At 39.9% G+C, this 19903-nt stretch overlaps 1 protein-coding gene across 1 annotated transcript in view; it reads left to right on the plus strand.

Moving 5' to 3' along the window:
* lrba (LPS-responsive vesicle trafficking, beach and anchor containing) overlaps positions 1-19903 on the plus strand; it is a gene marked incomplete at its 5' end in the record, with an annotated part of 181654 nt that overhangs the window by 26856 nt on the left and 134895 nt on the right. The window contains 18 exons of the mRNA XM_079220303.1: positions 558-653; positions 1442-1563; positions 2082-2208; positions 2919-3038; positions 4187-4333; positions 5039-5236; positions 6539-6672; positions 7900-8008; positions 8405-8557; positions 8948-9116; positions 10786-10865; positions 11685-11747; positions 12397-12494; positions 12782-12874; positions 14110-14218; positions 14599-14680; positions 16790-16913; positions 17030-17222. Of these exons, the coding sequence (XP_079076429.1) occupies positions 558-653; positions 1442-1563; positions 2082-2208; positions 2919-3038; positions 4187-4333; positions 5039-5236; positions 6539-6672; positions 7900-8008; positions 8405-8557; positions 8948-9116; positions 10786-10865; positions 11685-11747; positions 12397-12494; positions 12782-12874; positions 14110-14218; positions 14599-14680; positions 16790-16913; positions 17030-17222 (2217 nt within the window). The remainder of the gene's footprint in view (positions 1-557; positions 654-1441; positions 1564-2081; positions 2209-2918; positions 3039-4186; positions 4334-5038; positions 5237-6538; positions 6673-7899; positions 8009-8404; positions 8558-8947; positions 9117-10785; positions 10866-11684; positions 11748-12396; positions 12495-12781; positions 12875-14109; positions 14219-14598; positions 14681-16789; positions 16914-17029; positions 17223-19903) is intronic.

The following is a 19903-nucleotide window of genomic DNA, read 5'->3' on the forward strand; positions in this document are numbered from 1 at the left end:
TAATCAAGTTGTCAAGGAAATAGGGCGAGTTGCTTTTATGTTTCTAAATTTCGCCTCCCTCTCCCACTTTCAAGCAGATCTTGTCACCACTCCTCTCTTCACTTTGTTTCGTGTGAAGTATCTGGGGAGACGTTACGGATGGTATGAGTGCAGAACTTTAACAATGAAGTGCTCTGGTACTGAACACCATAAACCACAACCTTGTTGAAAATCGTAAAATTATACAGGAACTTTCATCACTCTCACGGATTGAGCTCCAATATCTGAATTCTGTGTGTGAGAGCAACACATTTTTCGGGGCTTTGCTTTTGCAGTACACAATGTTTGTACACAATAAGTATATCATGTAGTAAATGAAGTTACTACTGATTTCTGAGTGTGCTGCTGAGTAAGTCTCGCTGGTTGTCAAAGTCTGATGAGTCTCAGGTAAATTTAGAATCAAAGCTGCACTTGCTTTTTTTCATTTGTGGCCTCATGCATAAACAGTAAGTGTGTAACTCGGGTTCCTATCTGTCTAAAATGATCCTCGTGTGTTTTTGTGTTCTTCTTTTCCTCAGCCTCGTCATGCAGTGAAGCTTTTGTCAGTTCTGAAGTACATGGCGCACAGAAATGGCCCCGACTCATTCTTCAGCTTCCCAGGGAAAAATGCAGCTGTGAGTACACGACAAAATGTCAACCATTACATGGCAGAATGGAAAAGCATTCCCTTTAAGTGTATTTGCACATAGATGATGAGCTGACAGACATGAATGTCGAGGTTTGCGCTGGACTGCTCTTTTGAATGTTTCAGTACATGACAAGCAAGATTTTTGACTTGATATTAATGAAAAATGTATAAATGTTGAGCCACAGAATGTGGAACCCATGATGGACTTCCAAAATGGACAACATAAAGACATTATATTATAGACTAATGAGAAGGCGAAAGAGGGGATATTACATAATGATCTCACCTGAATCCTTTTATAGTAAGTGCTTTCTAAGCTGTTTTCCTCTGAACCAGCCGTTCACTGACCCGTGCAGTTTCTCTCTAATTGATAAGCTTTACATATTCTCTTGGTCATTATCTAGTCTGCCATTACATCGCAGACCATTCTCAGGCCTGAAAGGATATTGAAATTTTGTGGAGCTGTTGTAAAGTATCTACAAATATATTGTTGTGGCTGTTGGCTATTCATCTTTGGACTATTCAAATCATGCTTTGAGAATTTCGGTTGCACCTTGCTTGCTTGTGAGTTTATTCAAAACCTCGGCCTTGTTCTTTGTCATCTGTATCATGGAAAATTAGGCTGCAAACACAGGCTGTGTCCTTTTTTCTGTAAATGCATAATTTATTAATTTAAGTACCAGACAACTTTTAATGGGTTTTTGGTTGGAGAACGAATGCCTATTGTACTAACCCACAGTGTTCTGTTCATTTGATTTGTTTCCCCCCTAACAGGCAATAGCTCTGCCTCCTATAGCAAAATGGCCGTACCAGAATGGGTTTACGTTCCACACATGGCTCCGCATGGATCCTCTCAACAACATCAATGTAGACAAAGACAAGCCTTACCTGTACTGGTAGGTAACAATACCGTTCTTTGACGAGGAAACCTAAACCTTTTTTTTGTCATTTAAATGTTTCATTAAGTTTGATAGAATAGCGAGGGGAATTGCATGAAATGTAAAAAAATGGTTGTGTATCTCCCTCCATCTTTCCTGTCTCTTCATCCTTTGCTTCCTCTCTAATTTACACAACAGGGATCTGTTTAGGCGTCTTTGAAAACTAGAACCAAGCTGAATGGTGTGAATCTGTAATAAAAGCTCCTCTTCAGCCCTGTGCCCTTTTTAAAAAAACAAAACAAAACAAAAAAAAATGAATTCACTAAATCACATGCAGGGGCTTCATCTCCCCAGGACGTGTGGCATGATGGGAAAAGTCTGAAGTTGAGAAATGATTGTTTGCTATCTTCATCCATTTGAGACGCTTTTTTAAGTATTACTATGGTAATAGAACCCATGTGACCCTTGAAAGTCATCAGCATGAATTTGTGCAGCCTCACTAAAACTGTTTGTGTTTTCCATTTATTTCTTTTCAGTTTTCGCACCAATAAAGGCATGGGTTACTCCGCACACTTTGTGGGTGGATGTTTGATAGTGACCTCGTTAAAATCGAAGGGGAAAGGATTCCAGCACTGTGTAAAGTACGACTTCAAACCACAGAAGGTACGAAAGGAACAAAACACACAAAGCACAATACTGGCACTGGTTTGGTGAACCAACCAAACATTCATGCACACAAAAAGGCAATGCCTTGAAATGTCACTGAAGATAGTTCAATGAAATCATATGTTGGCACACACGTAATCAATCACTTGCACGCACATGCTCACATAATAAATCTGGACCTTTCTGTAAGAAAGAACTTTCGCATCTTACTGGACTCTTGGGAGAAGCCAAACTAGAAGGAGGAGGAATGAGGGCAACGGGAGAGAAGGATTATCCAATACTCCCAGTCCCTTCCAGGCACAGCACACACAGAAGACCATTGCAGCGGACAATTTGAAACATCCTCCTCCTTCCCCTGGGCATGAAGGCACCACTGTACCTCAATAAACCTCATGAGGGCCCAGAACTCATTTTAGTTGATTTTTCACTCTATTTTTAATGCCTTATTTCATGTCAGGAAGAAACCATAATAACCCATTTCACGTTGGTAACATCGGTAACCTATTTCACTGGTTGTAAGGCTGAGGACGAAGCCGGATATCTAAGTAGGTGGGATCGTAGCTGGAGGGGAGTCCTGAAACATGATGGAAGCAGGCCAATTGAATACATCATGCTGACTTATTGATATCTTGTTGTGTGAGATTGATATTTTAGATATTCAGTAGGAGTTTGCCTTAGTGAGAGTCTGCCTATTTTTGTTTTTGCAGTGGTACATGGTGACTCTGGTTCACGTCTACAACCGCTGGAAAAACAGTGAGATTAGCTGCTACGTGAACGGGGAACTGGCTTCCTTTGGAGACATCGCCTGGTTTGTCAACACCAGTGACGTAAGTAGCAACAATTTCAAACATATTTGAAATTGTATTTTTGAAATGTTTTACCATATTTTATTTTGCAAATATCTGTTTGCAAATCACCCAGTAGGGACCACCACAAGCTCTCACAATTTCTGAATATCTGAATATATTCTCATAAATAGTTTCAAGGAACATAGTTTAAACTTTGCAAATTACTCTTATTTGCTTTTCTTGCTGGGAGTCGGATGAGAGCATTTACACTGCTTTCGTGTCTGTCAAGGTATATATTAAACTGCAGCAGATTAGCTTCCTAGCCTAAAGAGGCTAGGAAGCTGTGGAAGTCACTTCACCAAGAAATAGTCTGGCTCACACTCCCCCACAACTTTGTGTAGTTTTTACTTGCAAACCACAAAAACTACTGCATTAAACCTCTGGCAGGATTTTATTTTTTATAGTTATACATGCTGCTAGATTAGTGTTGGTCATGTGGGTGCAAAGTACAGATTTCTCTGTCCAATATCAATTTCGCAACCAGATATTGCTGCGAACCCAAAACGGAAAAAACAAATCTCGCTCACAGATATATCTAATCTTAGTCTTTTCTTTCGGAGGGTTTGTGGGGTGAAACCATTCTTTTCATCTTTTAGCATGAATAGTAGAGTGGAAAATGACTACATATTCACACTGTGCTCCTCTCAGACATCACCATATGAACTCTGTCACAGTCTCCAGGATTGCTTTCTGTCATGCTGAGTTGTGAGATTCTTAAATCAAATTTAGTTAGGAATGAAAACGCCTCCACAGTGTAGTTTAATCCTCTGGATGTGTCAGTATGTCTGAAAGCAAATTAGCGCCTTGATTGAGATGTGGCCTCATCATTCTCAACACTTCTGCTTATGCATCACTGACCGTTAGCCAGAGGAAGATGGAACATTATCATGGTAGCCACAGTCTGCTTATATTTCAAGGCTGTGTGTTGCCAATTATAGCAAGTGTTCACATGAATATGCCTTCTCCCTCTGTTCTTTCTGGCTACTTTTGGTCTTTTTTTATCCTTACCTCCTGTCTTAATGCCTTCTTACTTTTCGTCTACCCTCCCTCGCTTCATCTTTAATTGTCTATTTCTGTGTTTTTTCTCTCTTCCTTTCTTCCTACCTCCAACATCCTTCCTCCTGCAGACGTTTGACAAATGTTTCCTGGGATCGTCTGAGACGGCAGATGCCAACCGTATGTTCTGCGGACAGATGGGAGCAGTTTACCTGTTTGGAGAGGCTCTGAGCGCTGCTCAGATCTTGGCTATCTATCAGCTGGGACCGGGTTATCAGGTTGGAAGTCATGAAGCCTGAGATGTCTGTGCGATAGAGACGTGCACCAATTTACTGTCAAATGATGCATTTTGTAAATCAAAATTACTTTTACGAAGCTGAAATCTGTATTGTTTTTATCTATGGAGGAGCATTCTAAAATGAAAAAAAGGATAATTTAATGGTTGGATAAGCTCTCCATTGTCTAATGAGAAATGTGGACCAGCTGTCACGTAACACCTGGTAACAGATTATTTACGTTTGATTTCCCTGGTTGAGTCCATGATATTCTCTTTTGTAAGACCCAACAATAAAGTGAGGTGATGTATGCTCTGCCATATTTGCTGTAGTTTAATGGTCAAAACATATGGAAAGTCATGCAAACTTTTAGAGCAAGGGTATATACACAAACACAAAAAATGGACTACTATACACAGGCCGACATACAATAAAGATACAAAAACAAATGAAGTAGAAAAGAACTGTCTGTGCATGCTCAGGTATGCTGTAGCTCCAACGCCGATAATAACTGTGATGGAAACATTATCACAGTCCAGGGCTGTCAAATGGGTTTGATTTAGTTTTTTAGTATTTGACACGTGCGGGAGAATTTTATACTCGTACTGTGAAACTGAAAATACTACTTCTCTTTAATGTATCATGGCTGCATTATGTTCTCTTCCACTAAATGTCCCACCCTTCTTCCTTCTACTTCCTTCTCTTCAGGGCACATTCAAGTACAAAGCAGAGAGCGACCTACTGTTTGCGGAGCATCACAAGACCTTACTGTATGATGGCAAGCTGTCTTCTTGTATTTCCTTTGCTTATAACCCTCGAGCCACAGATGCCCAGCTCTGCCTTGAGTCCTCCCCCAAGGACAACGCCTCCATTTTCGTCCACTCACCCCACGCCCTCATGTTGCAGGTAATTATGCCTTTTTAATGTAACACTTGCTTGTATAAAAATTGATAGTCATACCCCCTGGAGTTGGAGTTGACATTACTAGGATTGCCATTTTTCTAAAATGTTTTAATTTAACCTGGAGTCACTATGCTGACATTAAAGCAATGCTGGTGGAAATTAATTCGCCACCTGTACGCCTGCTCCTTTCTCTCCACTGTTCCATATGTAGCATTCTTTACACTCTCTTTTTTTGTGTCCTATGTGATAATGAAAGAGGCCCAGTTGGCATCTTTTCATTTTAATGGTCTCATTAGGGCAGAGGTGCAAAAGTGTTGAGCTTGCCAAACTGCTGCAGCTGCTGAAAAATGCCATACTGGTTTTTTAACTGTGTAATTAGAGACTGAGGGTTTAGTTTATTTAGCTTACAAGTAGTTGGGCATTTCTCCTGTAAGATGTAGGTGGTGAACTTTTGTGGAAGTAAAACACACACATATTTTCTTTAGCACTCATTAAGTTTTCTCTCATGCCCTCTCATTAAAGAACATGATTTGTGTCCTTTTGTGAGGGAGGCTTTTGCTGCCACTCACAACATATGCTTTCTCCATCACACAACAGTGCATGCGAACACACACACACACACACACACACACACTCACAAAAAAATGCCCGTCTTTAACCATAACCTTATTCTAACCCGAACATTAAAATCAAGTCTGAATTTCTCAAACAGGCTTTTGAAGGACTCTGAAGTGAGGACTGACCAAAATATCCTCGCTCTGAAGGTTTAAAACTCAAATTGGTCCTCACAAAGATAGCTGTAAAATTGTGTGTGCATGCACACACACACACACACACACACAATGCACAGTGTGAAATATGAATGAATGTGACCTATATTTTCAGCTTTGCCATGCTCAAAAATTCCAATCCAATAGAGAGAGAAATGTTTTGCCAAGCCTCGGTTGATGTCGCAACATAAAACAACACACACACCAACTGACGCACCAGACTGCTAAAGATTTAAAGAAAAGAAAATCTTCCAGCAAATGAAAACAAAACATCTTGATTTTCCTTTTTTTTTTTTACCCTTTCAAACATTGAGCATGTCTTTTGGCAATGGAAAAACATGGTTTAAGTTTTGAGTACTTAAGATTAAGAGTAAGATTTAAGACTGTGAAGAATAATCACCTTTTTATTTGATTTTGACTGTGCCACTACTTTCAAATACTTTAAAATATGTCAACACATGGAACTAATTTAGTGCACACAACTGTGGTCACAAGAGCAAATGTCTGTGTCCCACTTGTACGTTTGTTTCTGCAGGATGTGAAGGCCGTGGTGACTCACTCGGTCCAGAGTGGCATACACTCTATCGGCGGCGTGCAGGTCCTCTTCCCTCTGTTTGCACAGCTGGATTATTGCCAGCCTTCCAGCCAAGAGCTGGACACCTCTGTCTGGTAACCGCACACAAATACACACAAATACACTCGTATACACTGTATGAAACATGTTGTTTTATCAAATTAATTCATCCTTCATAGCTCAGGCTTTTGTATTCTGCATTGAGCCATGTGATCACAAACTTAAGTATAAATATTAATGCTGGTACTAAATTGGCACAATTTGCTGACAATGTTAAAATTTGACTATTGTATTACAACCTATAAATGATAAATTTATTTTTGAGGTAGTCCTAAAAAAAAAAAAAATGTTTTGCACTGTTTTATGTACTTGTCATGGGGTGTATACAACAGTATATCTAGTATATTGTCTTCTGAGAATATCATTTAAGTGATGTCATCGGGAAAGTCTACATTACAGACCGGGATTGTGGAGTTTGAACGCTGTGGAGATTTACCAGACAGAGAGAGTCTCCAAAAACATTTAGAATCTCTTGGCCTCTGCTGCTTTTATTTTTACCCCTTTTTTTTTTTTTTTTTTTTTTTTATAATTCTTTCTTTACTCGAGTACACAGACTTTAAGCAGGTGTAATTCTAAATCGCTGGTTTACCCCTTTTGACTAGAAATATAATACTTGCGTGCGAGATAATTAGGTGTATGAGACATTATTTAAAGGTGATACTGGATCCAGTGTCCTCCCTTAGATTACTTCCTAGGAGCTGTATGTTCAGGTAAATGATTAGTTTCGAAATGGTGAACAGAAAACCTCAAATCTAGAATAAGTTCTAAAAAGAGATATTAAATATAATCTCAAGCTAAAATAACTTTAACAATATCAGTACATTTTTTGTATGAGAGACTGCATGTATTGTCTAATACGGTGGCTTTTCAGGTAACACTGCTGTCTGTCAACAATGATCTATGCCTTCCTATGACATTTAGAGACACTGCTGTCAAATAGAGTCCAACGGTAAGATTTTAAAAGCAGTTGCAAATCAGGTTTTGATATTATGCCGACCATGAAAGTCGTGAGGCCATCTTGCTTATGAATTTGCAACGTTGTTGTACGCACTGCCCTCAAGGTGATCTAACTAGAATCTGTCCTAACGCATTGGGGACACGACACCCTCATTCAATCACGTTTCATGCAGGATATGCCCTTCACACTCAGGGCTTTGTCAGCAGCTTCCATAGATTATTGTCACTGTCTAACTCTGTGTGTCTCTCTCTCTCTCTCTCTCTCTCTCTCTCTCTCTCTCTCTCTCTCTCTGTGGGTCTCTTAGCTGCACTTTGCTATCCTTTGTGATGGAGCTCTTGAAGAACTCAGTGGCTATGCAAGAGCAGGTCATGGCCTGCAAAGGCTTCCTCGTCATTGGCTACACCCTGGAGAAGGTGAGACGAACACAAATAGGCTCAGCTGGCGAAGAAATACACGAGAGAGCCATCCTCCCGAACCAGTAGCTGCCCGTAATGAACCCAGTGCAGTAATACAGCCAATCTGGATTCCCTTAACGCCACTAACACAGGGACACACCAATAGCAACGCTTAATATGAGACAGACTTTGTTTTCCCTCAGCTGTATTTGGAGGTCACAGCTGGCTTGTTTGCTTGTTAGGCAGAAGAGGAGCTTTCTCTGCATGTGTTCTTCCCCTCCCCTTTTTTGTGTTGTACCTCATTCACCCCTTTCTGCTCTCCATGCCTTTGACTCCTCACTGACATATCACCTTCTCCTTCCCACCCCACCTCCTATTGTGGCACTTTCTGTCTCCACCCTGTCTGTTCTCCAGTCTTCCCAGGTGCATGTGACGCGGCCTGTCCTGGACATTGTGTTGGCCTTTTCCAGATACCTTAGCAACTTGCGGAATGGCATCTTGCTGCTCAAGCAGCTGTGTGACCACATTTTGTTCAACCCTGCCATCTGGATCCATGCCCCTGCCAAGGTAATATTAATACATATATATATATATATATACCGCAGCACATACTTTATACATTTGGTTACGTTTGTAAAGATGGAGATATACACATGTAGATGGGACGCACACATATCGCTTACAACATCCAGATGTGCACACTCACACAGACCTGCACAGTCGTCATCACCCTTTTATGCTCTGTATGGACTTGCCCTACATTTTTATTTTGAGTGTTTCAGAGTTCAGCTCCGATTTAAGGTTTTCCCTCAACCTGTGAGTCAGTGATTGCTATTTAAAGGAAAATGGCTTGTCTACAACCCTGAGGGACTTAGAGCCTTGGATGCACTTAAAAAACAAATTATTCCACTCAAACTACCAAGTGCCTGTTTTCATGTGTGCTTTTATCTTTTGCAGGTGCAACTGACTCTTTACACTTACCTAGCAACAGAGTTCATCAGCACAGTGAACATCTACAACACCATTCGCAGGGTGGGCACTGTACTTCAGGTCATGCACACACTGAAATACTACTACTGGGTCATCAACCCTCAGGACCGCAGTGGAGTCGTGCCTAAAGGCCTCGGTAAAGATGCACACTACATATATATAATATAAAATATACTCTAATGCTGTGCAGTAAATGACCACTACTGATGTACTGTGTTCTCTCCTCTGGCTTCCTTTCAAATGCATGTACAGATCATGAAGTAGATTTCACATGTCCACATAACGTTCTGCCGTCCCGCGGGCGTCCTAGTGTACACTGTACCCCTTATTTATAGTTCAGTACCAGTTCGGTACGAGTGCTTGGTGTTTCTGGAAACCTACGATTCTTGTGATTCCAGCTGTGCAATCCGTTTCAAGATCAGACCACCACAGCAGCTACAAACAAGACTTTTGTCAGGCAACAACAAACAAACAAACGATAGCAAAAGCCAGGCAACTCACCGATGACGCCTCATATTGATCCATAAATCCATAACATTCCAACAACAATGGCGTTGTTACGTCGTAAAGGTCCAATTTAAAAAAAAAAAAAAAAAAAAAAAAATCCCATAAAAGATTTAGTCCAAAACACGTGATTACATCCATAAATATCCACAAACTAGTGTTGCATCATTTCATATCAGCTGGAAGATATGAAAGAATAACGTTTTGTTTTTAGAAAAAAAGCAAGTTTGCATGAGAGCACAGCTACAAACCAAAATGACCACCGAAATCTAAGCTTTCTATTGGATCCCCACTTGAACCAATAGGAGCTTCATGTCCTGACTGACAGGCTACATTACCCAACCAGAAGCTACGTTGATTTTCAGGCTCAGCCTCTATTTTCTTGCGTGGCTCAAGCTTGTCACCTCATACAGCTCAGATGACTGGCGTTTCGTACAGCCAATGAAATTGCTTAAAAAAAACAATACCAGGAAGTGGCAGTGGAGCTGATTCCAACAGCCTTCAACTTCACCAGAACAGACAGCTGCTCACAGATCCTCAGTTTGGCATTGAATTAGCATGAAAATGCATTTATACTTCATTTTCTCTGTTTCAGCAATACTGGTAGTAAATATGAATAGTACCTCTATAAGTTTGCAAGACTATAAGCCTTTTTATAGTCTAGGTATATAGTATATATATCATGAATATTTTCAGTCTCAAAATGCCTAGACATTTCATTAGAAAAACATGTGTAAAATATTATTTTTCTGTTATATTGTTATCTGCTTTTTACTTAGACTAGAAAAGGCTTCAGGCTATGGTCCCATTGTGTTTTCCAGTCCATAAGTCCCATTTATAGTCATCTACAGGCATCTATTTACAAAGAAATGTTCAGGCGGAAATAAAAACCTTATACTTTAGTGTGTTCAAACTCGTATAACTCAGTGTCGGCAGCACTTAAAGTGATTCTGACTATTGAGGGGAAAAAGCTTCAGAGTGTTACCTTTCAAAAGAGACCAAGACCATGCATTTACTCCAAATAGTTCAAGTACAGCTTGCAATTTACTTTGGGTATACCTAGATAGGCGTTTTTAGTCAAATTTTACAGTAACGCTAAGAGGTTAAGGACTTAATTAAGGATACACACAGTGCACCAACACTCACACTTATCACTGCCCTTCTTTTGATGAATCAACTTTGCTTTTAAAAGTGTAGATTGAGCTGTGTTGAGATTTGTTGCTTTGTCCTCCTGAATCGTGCTCAGTTGCTTATTCAACAGCTACTTTCAACAGCCATTGTTTCCAATTCTGGGTTTTCAGATGGTCCAAGGCCGAACCAGAAGGAGATCCTTTCTTTGCGAGCCTTTCTGTTGTTGTTTGTCAAGCAGCTCATCATGAAGGTACGTTCATGTTGCCAAAACTCAAAGAAACCCAGCATCAACAACCAAAATAGATGTGTATTATTGAGTCACTTGAGGAATCAAGCACATTTGAATCCCAATATTATGTGTACTAATGGTACTAGTGGCAGATGTATGTGTCTATTTATATTGCTGCTTTGGAGTTGCAGCACTCGATATGCTGAAGAGCAAACAAGTATAGTTCACGCTTAGTCAACGCACAATGCTATGTAGATGTCAGCTGGGTGAAGGAAATTTGCCATCATTACATTTTTCTATTGCTAAATAATATGCTGCAGTTGATATTGTAAAACTATTTGAACTAGTAAGTCTAAATCTAGATGTAAATGTTTAAATTTTTGCTTGCTTCAAAAGTTTTTACAACTGTTCTCTATATAGAACCACTAGGGCCTGGATCTACATTGATGGGTTATTATGTTGTGAGAATAGATGTTGCCTGGACGTGTTGTGTGTAATGCTACTGTATTTCTTTTTTCTTTTTTTTTTTTTCATGTTCTCATCTCGTTATTTTAGAGTGAAATGAGGAATGAATGTATTTCCTTCTTTGGTCACGTTCTCATTAGTTGGGATTGTTTCCAGTTTTTCTTCTTCTTCTTCTTGTGTGTGAGTCTATCCTGTCCAATCACTTCATTAGGATATCTGGTCATATTTACAAATACTGTGATGGATTTAATATACCCCAAAGTAGGTGTGATGGATTTGTGCTGATGTCTACATGTTCAAGCGGGTGTAGGGGAGTAAAACACAGTGAACCCTATAGAATAAATTGTAATATGATCTGTGCAATTATATTTCTAGGATTATGGAGTGAAGGAAGATGAGCTCCAGAGCATCCTCAACTACCTCCTTACCATGCACGAGGTAGGCATGTGTACTCCCGTTCATGCAGCGCTGACCAGCAAAGACCTCGCCAGCAGATGGCAACATAGCTCCACTGTGCTAAATCCTCTCCCCATAAGAAGTGCAGAGCAAAAGCAGACAATCCCTGTTGCTAAAGGCAGAATCACTGTTCCTTGTTAGTTTTCCAAGTCTGCCAGTGAGACGTCCTGACACAAGGGGTTTTGTTTACAGTGGAGTGATGCATAACAAATGAATCAGTCAGTAATGCAGTGAACCTTGTAAGAATACAGGGTGATTACAACGATGCCTGGAAAAGCCACCGACATGTAGCAGCCCCTCATTTCACAGAGCACATATTGTAGTCTTCACTTCAGATGCTTGTGATGTAATCCAGTATTTCTACTGGACTTTTTTTCTCCCTTTTTTGCTTCTGGCATTATTGCTGCTACTGACGCCACTAAACATGCAACACGAATAGCTAGCATTAAATTATGCACATTTGTTATCTTTTGTCTTGTATTTACATGTACGGCTGAATAAGAATCCCTTTTCATTTAAGATATCCCCTTGAAAGCCGACTCCCTTCAGCTCCATGAGATGCAGTATTTTTGACTCTGCTCTACGTTTACACCATACGATAGCCTCATGTCTTTTCTTCTCTCTCCCTCAGGATGATAATCTCATGGATGTACTGCAACTGTTGGTGGCTCTGATGTCTGAACATCCGGGGCCCATGGTCCAGGCCTTCGACCAGCGCAACGGGATTCGGTAAAAATTGATAATAATAATAATCACTGTTTATTATATTCGCTGATATACTCACAGTTTTCTATGTTTTTGTTCAAAGTGTAATGTTCAAATGATTTAAGTTGCACTATAGTTTTAGCAACACTTTAGATTGTGTATTCTGACTGCGTTTTTAAATAGAAAACAGATTCAATTCTATTTTGAGAATTTTTAGCACGGAATTCCACAAGTGTGTTCAGTGTTTTTTTTTTTTTTTAAACTTCAAATAATACTTCTATGTAATTTTATTAAATTTGCTTTCTCCACAGTGTGATTTACAAGCTTCTGGCCTCAAAGAGTGAAGGAATAAGAGTGCAGACACTCAAAGTAATGGGCTACTTTCTGAAACACTTGCCACCAAAGTAAGTACAGTTGCAAACTAAAATCTTTGCCACTGAACAGAATCATAGTTGGGTTGGGGCGCCCCGGTAGCTGCAGCGGCCTGGGTTTGAATCCGGCTTGTGACCTTTTGCTGCAAGTCGTCCCGTATCGCTCCCGTTTCCGGCATATGTCATGTCTATAATAAAGGCAAAATGGCTGAAAACAAAGAGTTGCAGTTGAGAACGTTTCTGTGTAGTCTGAATTAGAAATGTCAAATTTTATACAAAAGCACACCGTTTTAATAGTAATTGCTCTGATGTTTATTGATTCCATAGCTTTTATTCTACAAAATATTTGTTCTGTTGCCTATGCTAGTTATTCTATTTGTATGTCTTTGTTTATACATTTTCAGATTCTTATGATTCCTAATAGTGACAGAACAACTGTGAAATGTTATATATTATATAATGTGTATATGTTTTACATTTAAATAACACAATCAAAAAAGGTTCAGGTACTGTTCATTCTCTATCAAGCTGCAGGCCTCACTGTTAAAATATACTACAATGAAAAAAGTGAATCAATGCATTTCACCAGCCCTTCTTTCCTGTCAGTTTAAACATTCTTTAGATGTGTTGCTTCTGCGTTTTCTTTTTGTCCCATGATATTCAGTGCTGCTCCTTTTTATTAAAAGCTCTGACTATAACCTAATAATCTGTGCCCCAGATCACATCTCTCCAATTGCATTATTTTGGGTGGTAATGCATGATGAGTCGGGTCATAATGCATTATTATTTTCACTAATAACCAGTACCAGAAAAAAACTCTAGCTCTATCTTGGCAACAGTTTTTAAGCCTTGTGATCCAGATGCAAGATTGATCGTGAAACTATCTCAGTCCACGCTTTTTAGCTGAGCTACAACTAAGATTGGAGTTGATCCGTGATCAGAGATGAAAGAGTTGATGAAAAGAGTTTTCTGTGAAGAACTGCTCTTACTTAGTCAGCAGAGATTCTTTTTTTTTATTTCTTCCATTTCAAATGTCAGCTGGAGTTCAACTGATTTATACAGCTACAGATGTTAACCACTGCAATATTCTGACTAATCAGAAACTCCAGATTTTGTTCTTGTCATTTCTCAAAACGCATGGTATTTTAAGACCTTTTCAATATAATTTAATGAAGATAAAATTGCCTGCATTGATTTCTGATACAACAGTGCTCTCGCAAATACTGATGTTTACTGACTGACCTTTGACCTCCTAATGTCCTGATCAGGAGGAAACCTGAGGTCATGCTGAGTCATGGCCTTTTCTCACTGCTCACTGAACGCCTGATGCTCCACTCCAGCCAGTTCACCATGACGACTTACAACGTGCTCTTCGAGGTCAGTCCTCGGCAAACGTACACTCTGCAGGCCTCGGCATACAGAACTGAAGTTATTTGTATAGACATACAATAATAACCTCTGTGTTCAACTGCATGCCAATATTTAGTTTGTTGCCTTTTTTTAACGAATGTTGTCTTTTTCTAATTTAAAAAAAAAAAAAATTTCATTATTCAACCTGACAAGTTAATGAGTTAGGTGACGGTTATTGTGTGGCTGACCACCTGCAGAAACCTAATTTGACTATTATTCAGCCGTATACTATGCGATGGTGAAACGTATACATGCCGCTGTGTGTCCATAGTGTGGTTTGCGTCTCTGTTATTGTTAAGACCGATGTGGATATTTATGACTCGAATCCACTCTGTGTCCCCCCATAGATTCTTACAGAGCAAATCTGCACTCAAGTGATCCATAAACAGCATCCGGACCCCGACTCCACTGTGAAGATTCTCAACCCACGTAAGTGCCTCCTCTGCGCCACACTACTCTCCTAAATCATCCCCTGCAGCGTACCCTCTACATACCTATTGCTCCATACTGCACTAGAGGATATTCCCCATGGAGCTGTGCAATCGCTATATACAGTCAAACAAATGAACGACATAAATTTTGCAGCCAGAGGGTGCTTTCATACAACTGAACCTCAGATGTCATGCATAATCCGAGCATGAGGATGGTGCAAACACTTTGTGTGACAAATATACACACATCTGCTAGTTTTATGGGAAGTCGGTATCGTGTTTTTGTGGAGATTGATTTGCATATAAAAAATGATGTATGTAATGGAGTTATGATGGAATTTAATTCAGTGTGTGAAAATATTATGTTTGTGTATGCATTTAATACATTTAATCAATTATTTAAGTGCATTGAAGGAAATCTAGAGTTTATTACTTTAATTTGGTTAAATCATGTTAGTATAGTATTTGTATGTACTTTGTGGAGTAAATATTTATTGCTGCAATATTTTATTAGTTAATTTAAAAAAAAGAGATCTTATTGTAAAACTGATAAATCACGTTACTATTTTACAGTATTATTTTCTCATAAAAAATGATTGAAATATTTTATTGATCATATCATCATAGATTTACTAATATTATTTGCGTCTTAGACATAGAATGAACGTGTTTTCAAATGCACACATACTCTGCATTTGAATGTGTATTTATTACTATATGCTTGCACATACACAATCTGCATATTTTTATGATTTCTTTTTCTATCGGTGCATCATTACGAGTAGACGGTGCATGCGCATTTTTCAAATGCGGCAACATAATAAGCCAAGACCACGACTCCAAGCTTTGATCAGGGCTCCCATCTCATATTTTCAGGCTGTTACTTACTCCCAATTTCACATCAACTCACACAATCTTTCATATGTTGGAATGTTAAGTATTCATTTCAGTTAAGAAAAGAAAACCTATCCCCCTCTCTTTTTTTTACCAGTGCTTTCACACATACGTGCACCTTTTGTGCACACACTTGCAAAACAACTTTCACCAGTTTGACATCCAAGCATTCGGCATAATCACAACAAAGGTTTACTTTCAACCGGCGTTAATCTGATAAGGTCCTGCTGTAGTCACACATTGATTATTTTAGGCCTTTGTTGTGTTAAAAACTCTCCGACCCAACCATCCTAGACAGGCGGTATATATCATAGAAACCTTGTATGGGGTTGTACATATGAGCACAGTCTATGGAACAGAGCGGTGGTCTGTTTCTCCTTTGCCGTGCATTCTCTTGATTTAATCTGCGACAAACTCCCAAAATGGCCCCCTGATTGCAGTCTTTAGTAACGTCAGAGCCAATCAAACAAACCGAGGAAGTACCGTTTCCCTCAAATTAACTCAAGGGAAAGGAACCAAGAGCAAATGGAAAAAAGAAGGGAATACGCTAGCCCTCCATCCTCATTCCCGGTACATGCTGGGGTAATTTTCTGGCGGTAAAGGTTCAGCGACTCATAATTTGAGTGACTAAGGCGTAGAAACAACACAACCGTCTGCCGGGGCAAGGGGGCATCGGTTAGCGCCAAGGTCTGAAGAGACAAGTGAAATCCAAGCCCCACCGTCTCTCCACTCAAAGTAAATGGACACTGACATTGTCTAGATAATTCATCTAAACAGTCAGTCTCTTTGGTTTAACCCAAGCCAAACCTTCCAGAAGGGCCTGCAACTCTGGCTCTCTCGTTTGAAACAATACCAAAACCATTACAGTATGATAAAGATCAATGGCCTGGACCTTTTTTTTTTTTTTTAATTCTGCTATGTTCTGTTTTTCTTACCACATGCATATATTTTCAGGTGTGTACAGCTGGGAGTTGAGATAGTTTGTGACACAATGATTTGCACATGTTGAGACCAATGTATGATTTAGTTGTTGATTTGTGCAGTTCCATTTCCAAGGAGAACGCTGGATGTTTCCAAATCCAAACTTTTTTAAATTGTAATCCTTAAAAATAAATCTTTTTTTTTCGTAATTTCCTTTTAGCCTTTACTGTAAATGTTTTTTTTTTTTTAACTATCTTTAAATGGAGTGCTATGTTCCTGTTAATATTTCTAGAAATTCTGAAGATTATCGCTGCTCTGCTGAAGACGTCTCCTCCAACCCCCGAGAGCATGGAGGTGCGCAAGGTCTTTCTGTCAGACATGATCAAACTGTTCAATAACAGCCGAGAGAACCGCAGGTAAGGAGTCCACCACTTCACAAGATGGAGAACTACATCACACACCAGTCCGTCCACGCACTGTTTACACGCCAGTGGCATTTGCGTTCATATTCCGCGTACTTTTTTTGTTTCAGGAGCCTGCTGCAGTGCTCGGTGTGGCAGGAGTGGATGATCTCTCTGTGCTTCATCCACCCGCAAAACAGTGAGGAGCATAAAATCACAGAGATGGTGTACGCCATCTTCCGCATCCTGCTGTACCACGCCATCAAATATGAGTGGGGAGGCTGGCGCGTCTGGGTGGACACCCTGTCCATCACCCACTCCAAGGTCAGAGCGCTCATTATATCCATGCACGCTTCTCTCTCTCACACGCACACACACACACACACAGGTCAGACACAGCTTCTCTGTGGATCTTCTTGTATCTCCTCATCTGTTTCATTTTTACAGGTTTCTTTTTTTGCGTTCTGTTTCTCTTCGTTTTAACTTGCACACTCTTTATCTCTCGCTAGTAAACACAAGCACACACACACACACACACACACACACACACACACACACACACACACACACACATCTTGCTTGAGTATTGTCAGCCTAAACATTCACCACATTTCTGTAACCGTAGCCCTCCTCCTCAGTTTGATTGCAGCCAAACAGACAGCAGTATTCAGTCAAAGCCATCGGCTCTGTCACCCATATGTTTAGTTTGAATCTGACATAGTGCAATTCATCAAATAAGAAATTAGAGAGCATTATCGTCTGACCCTCTAACTCGCCGCGTGGGCTAGCATTCTAGCGTAGTAATTGGACCTGGCCTCTCCGTGCCCATCAGATTAAGCTTTGGAACCATACAGTGATTATAATTTAAAAGCTAGTTGCTCTGTAAACCAATGGAAATGAGTCCACCAGCCCTTCCACTCTTTATTTATGTATAGAGTCTTTCTCTTTCACGTTGCACAGATAAAAATAAACTTCTGGCACATCTTATTTCCAAAAGCTGAATTCAAAATACTGCTTAAGAAATTCACTGTTGATATCATGTTACGGTACTCCCGTCCAAAGCAATGAAGTAATTGAGGTTGGTGTCAGATTGTGGTCTCTTTTTTTAAAGCCTGGCAGATTGAAGGCTGCGTTAAAGAAGTACTTCTGATATGAGACGCTCCGCTGCAGCGTGGGCTGCTGTGAGCGTTGGCGTCCAGCAGGGGGCACAGACAGACTGCCTGGGAGATGAGCAATGACGGCCGCAGTTAGCTGGATGCTGTGTGTGTGTGTGTGTGTTGTCTGCTGGATGCTCTGAACCTCCAAAGTCTCTTCACACTGCAGAGCTAACGGGCGATGGAAATAAAATGCGTACAAATGAAAGTCTAGGGAAATTTCTTCGCATTGGCAGTCGAGGGCAGTATTTGATGGAAGAGGGTCACAAAGACGAGGGCCCATTGTGGTGCAGGGAAACCATGACACTGAAACACTGAATGTCTCTCTTTTAACATTAACACTAAAACATTTGTATAATCCCTCTGTTTTAATATGGATCTTGAATGCCAATTACATTGTGGACAGTCAAAGAAAAAAAAATATCATTCGGTGATATTAGCAATATATTATGTATTTATTATTTTTTATACATAAGGATCTGGCTTCACTCTAAGTTGTTCTTGTTTCATCTGTTCATATCGCTGCACTGTTGGGGTGTCACTTTACAAAGCAGCAAGTGTCTAGTTTGGTGTTGTGCAGAAATTGTTTATTGTTCTTCGTACACTCGCTGTAATTGCCTTTTTCTTTTCTTCTTCCTATAATCAGACAAGATTAATGCAGTTTCTTTTGGGCTCTAGTTACAATGCCCAGCACTCTTCTAACAACTGAATTTCACACATAAATTTGGTTGCTCCTGGAAGATGTAAGATACAGAAATGCACACACAAATGCACGCTCAGTGCAGTGCAGGGACCCCGCCTGTGACTTGGATCGCTGCAGCGGGAGCAAGCCACCAAGATACATGCATCTGCTATAAAAAAAGCTAAAGAAACTCAATTGCAATTTTATTGTCCCGTATGATAGATTTCCTGCCACCTTTGTAGCACCAAAGCTGTTTGTCACTGTTGCTCTCTCCTCCCACTGCTGCAGGGCTGTGTGTGTCTGTGTGCGCGTGTGTATGTGTATGTGAGTTACAAGGCACATTTTCTCGTTGCCCTCCTTTTCTCTTGGGCTCGAGGAAGCCCTTCTTTCCAAACCCATTGAATATTCATCGGAACCGTGAGAGAACAATCAGAGAAACAAGGCCTCATAAATACAACCAGCCCACTGGGAGCTTCTTGATAAGTGCATATATGCATTCACAAATACATATTTTCCCACTTCTCCTCTACATTGACTTTATGAATTAGTTTGACTTGTGTCAACTGTGGTAATGTTGTCAGTTTGACATGTATAGAGATAATGTGCTGACTTTGCCAGTAGTCAGGTATCTTTGTACTGCATTTTCTATGAATGCATTATTGTGTTTTGTATCTCCATACTTTTATTCCACCAAGGAGTTAATGATTTTTTTTTTTGTTGGTTTGTCCAAGTCGCAGGGCAAATGCACTTATTATTATTATTATTATTATTATTATTATTATTATTATTTTTTTTTTTTTCTTTTTTACCCGAATGGAAAATATGGGACATTATTGGCAAAACAAAACTAGACCAAAGTTTTGACTTATTGTATGTGTATAGCAGTGAACTGGAACCATAAGAACCATATTTGGTATTTGTGAGATTTTTTCTTTAAATCATAGACTAGCTAGATGCACTAATGACCTGGTTGTAATCTTGTGTGTGTGTGTCCTTCTGTATCAGTTATTAGAAAGTAAGTATATCTGCATTAGCGTCTCTAAATAGACAGATGTTCCTGCAGGTGGGCACGCTGACACAACAGCCCTCCAACTCTCAGCGCGCACATCCACCTACACCCAAGGTGCCCCTCGTCCATCTCTGCACACAAATCAGTTTGAGAACAAGGA

The sequence above is a fragment of the Taurulus bubalis genome, assembly GCF_910589615.1.
Source record: "Taurulus bubalis genome assembly, chromosome: 6".
Taxonomy (NCBI): Eukaryota; Metazoa; Chordata; class Actinopteri; order Perciformes; family Cottidae; genus Taurulus; species Taurulus bubalis.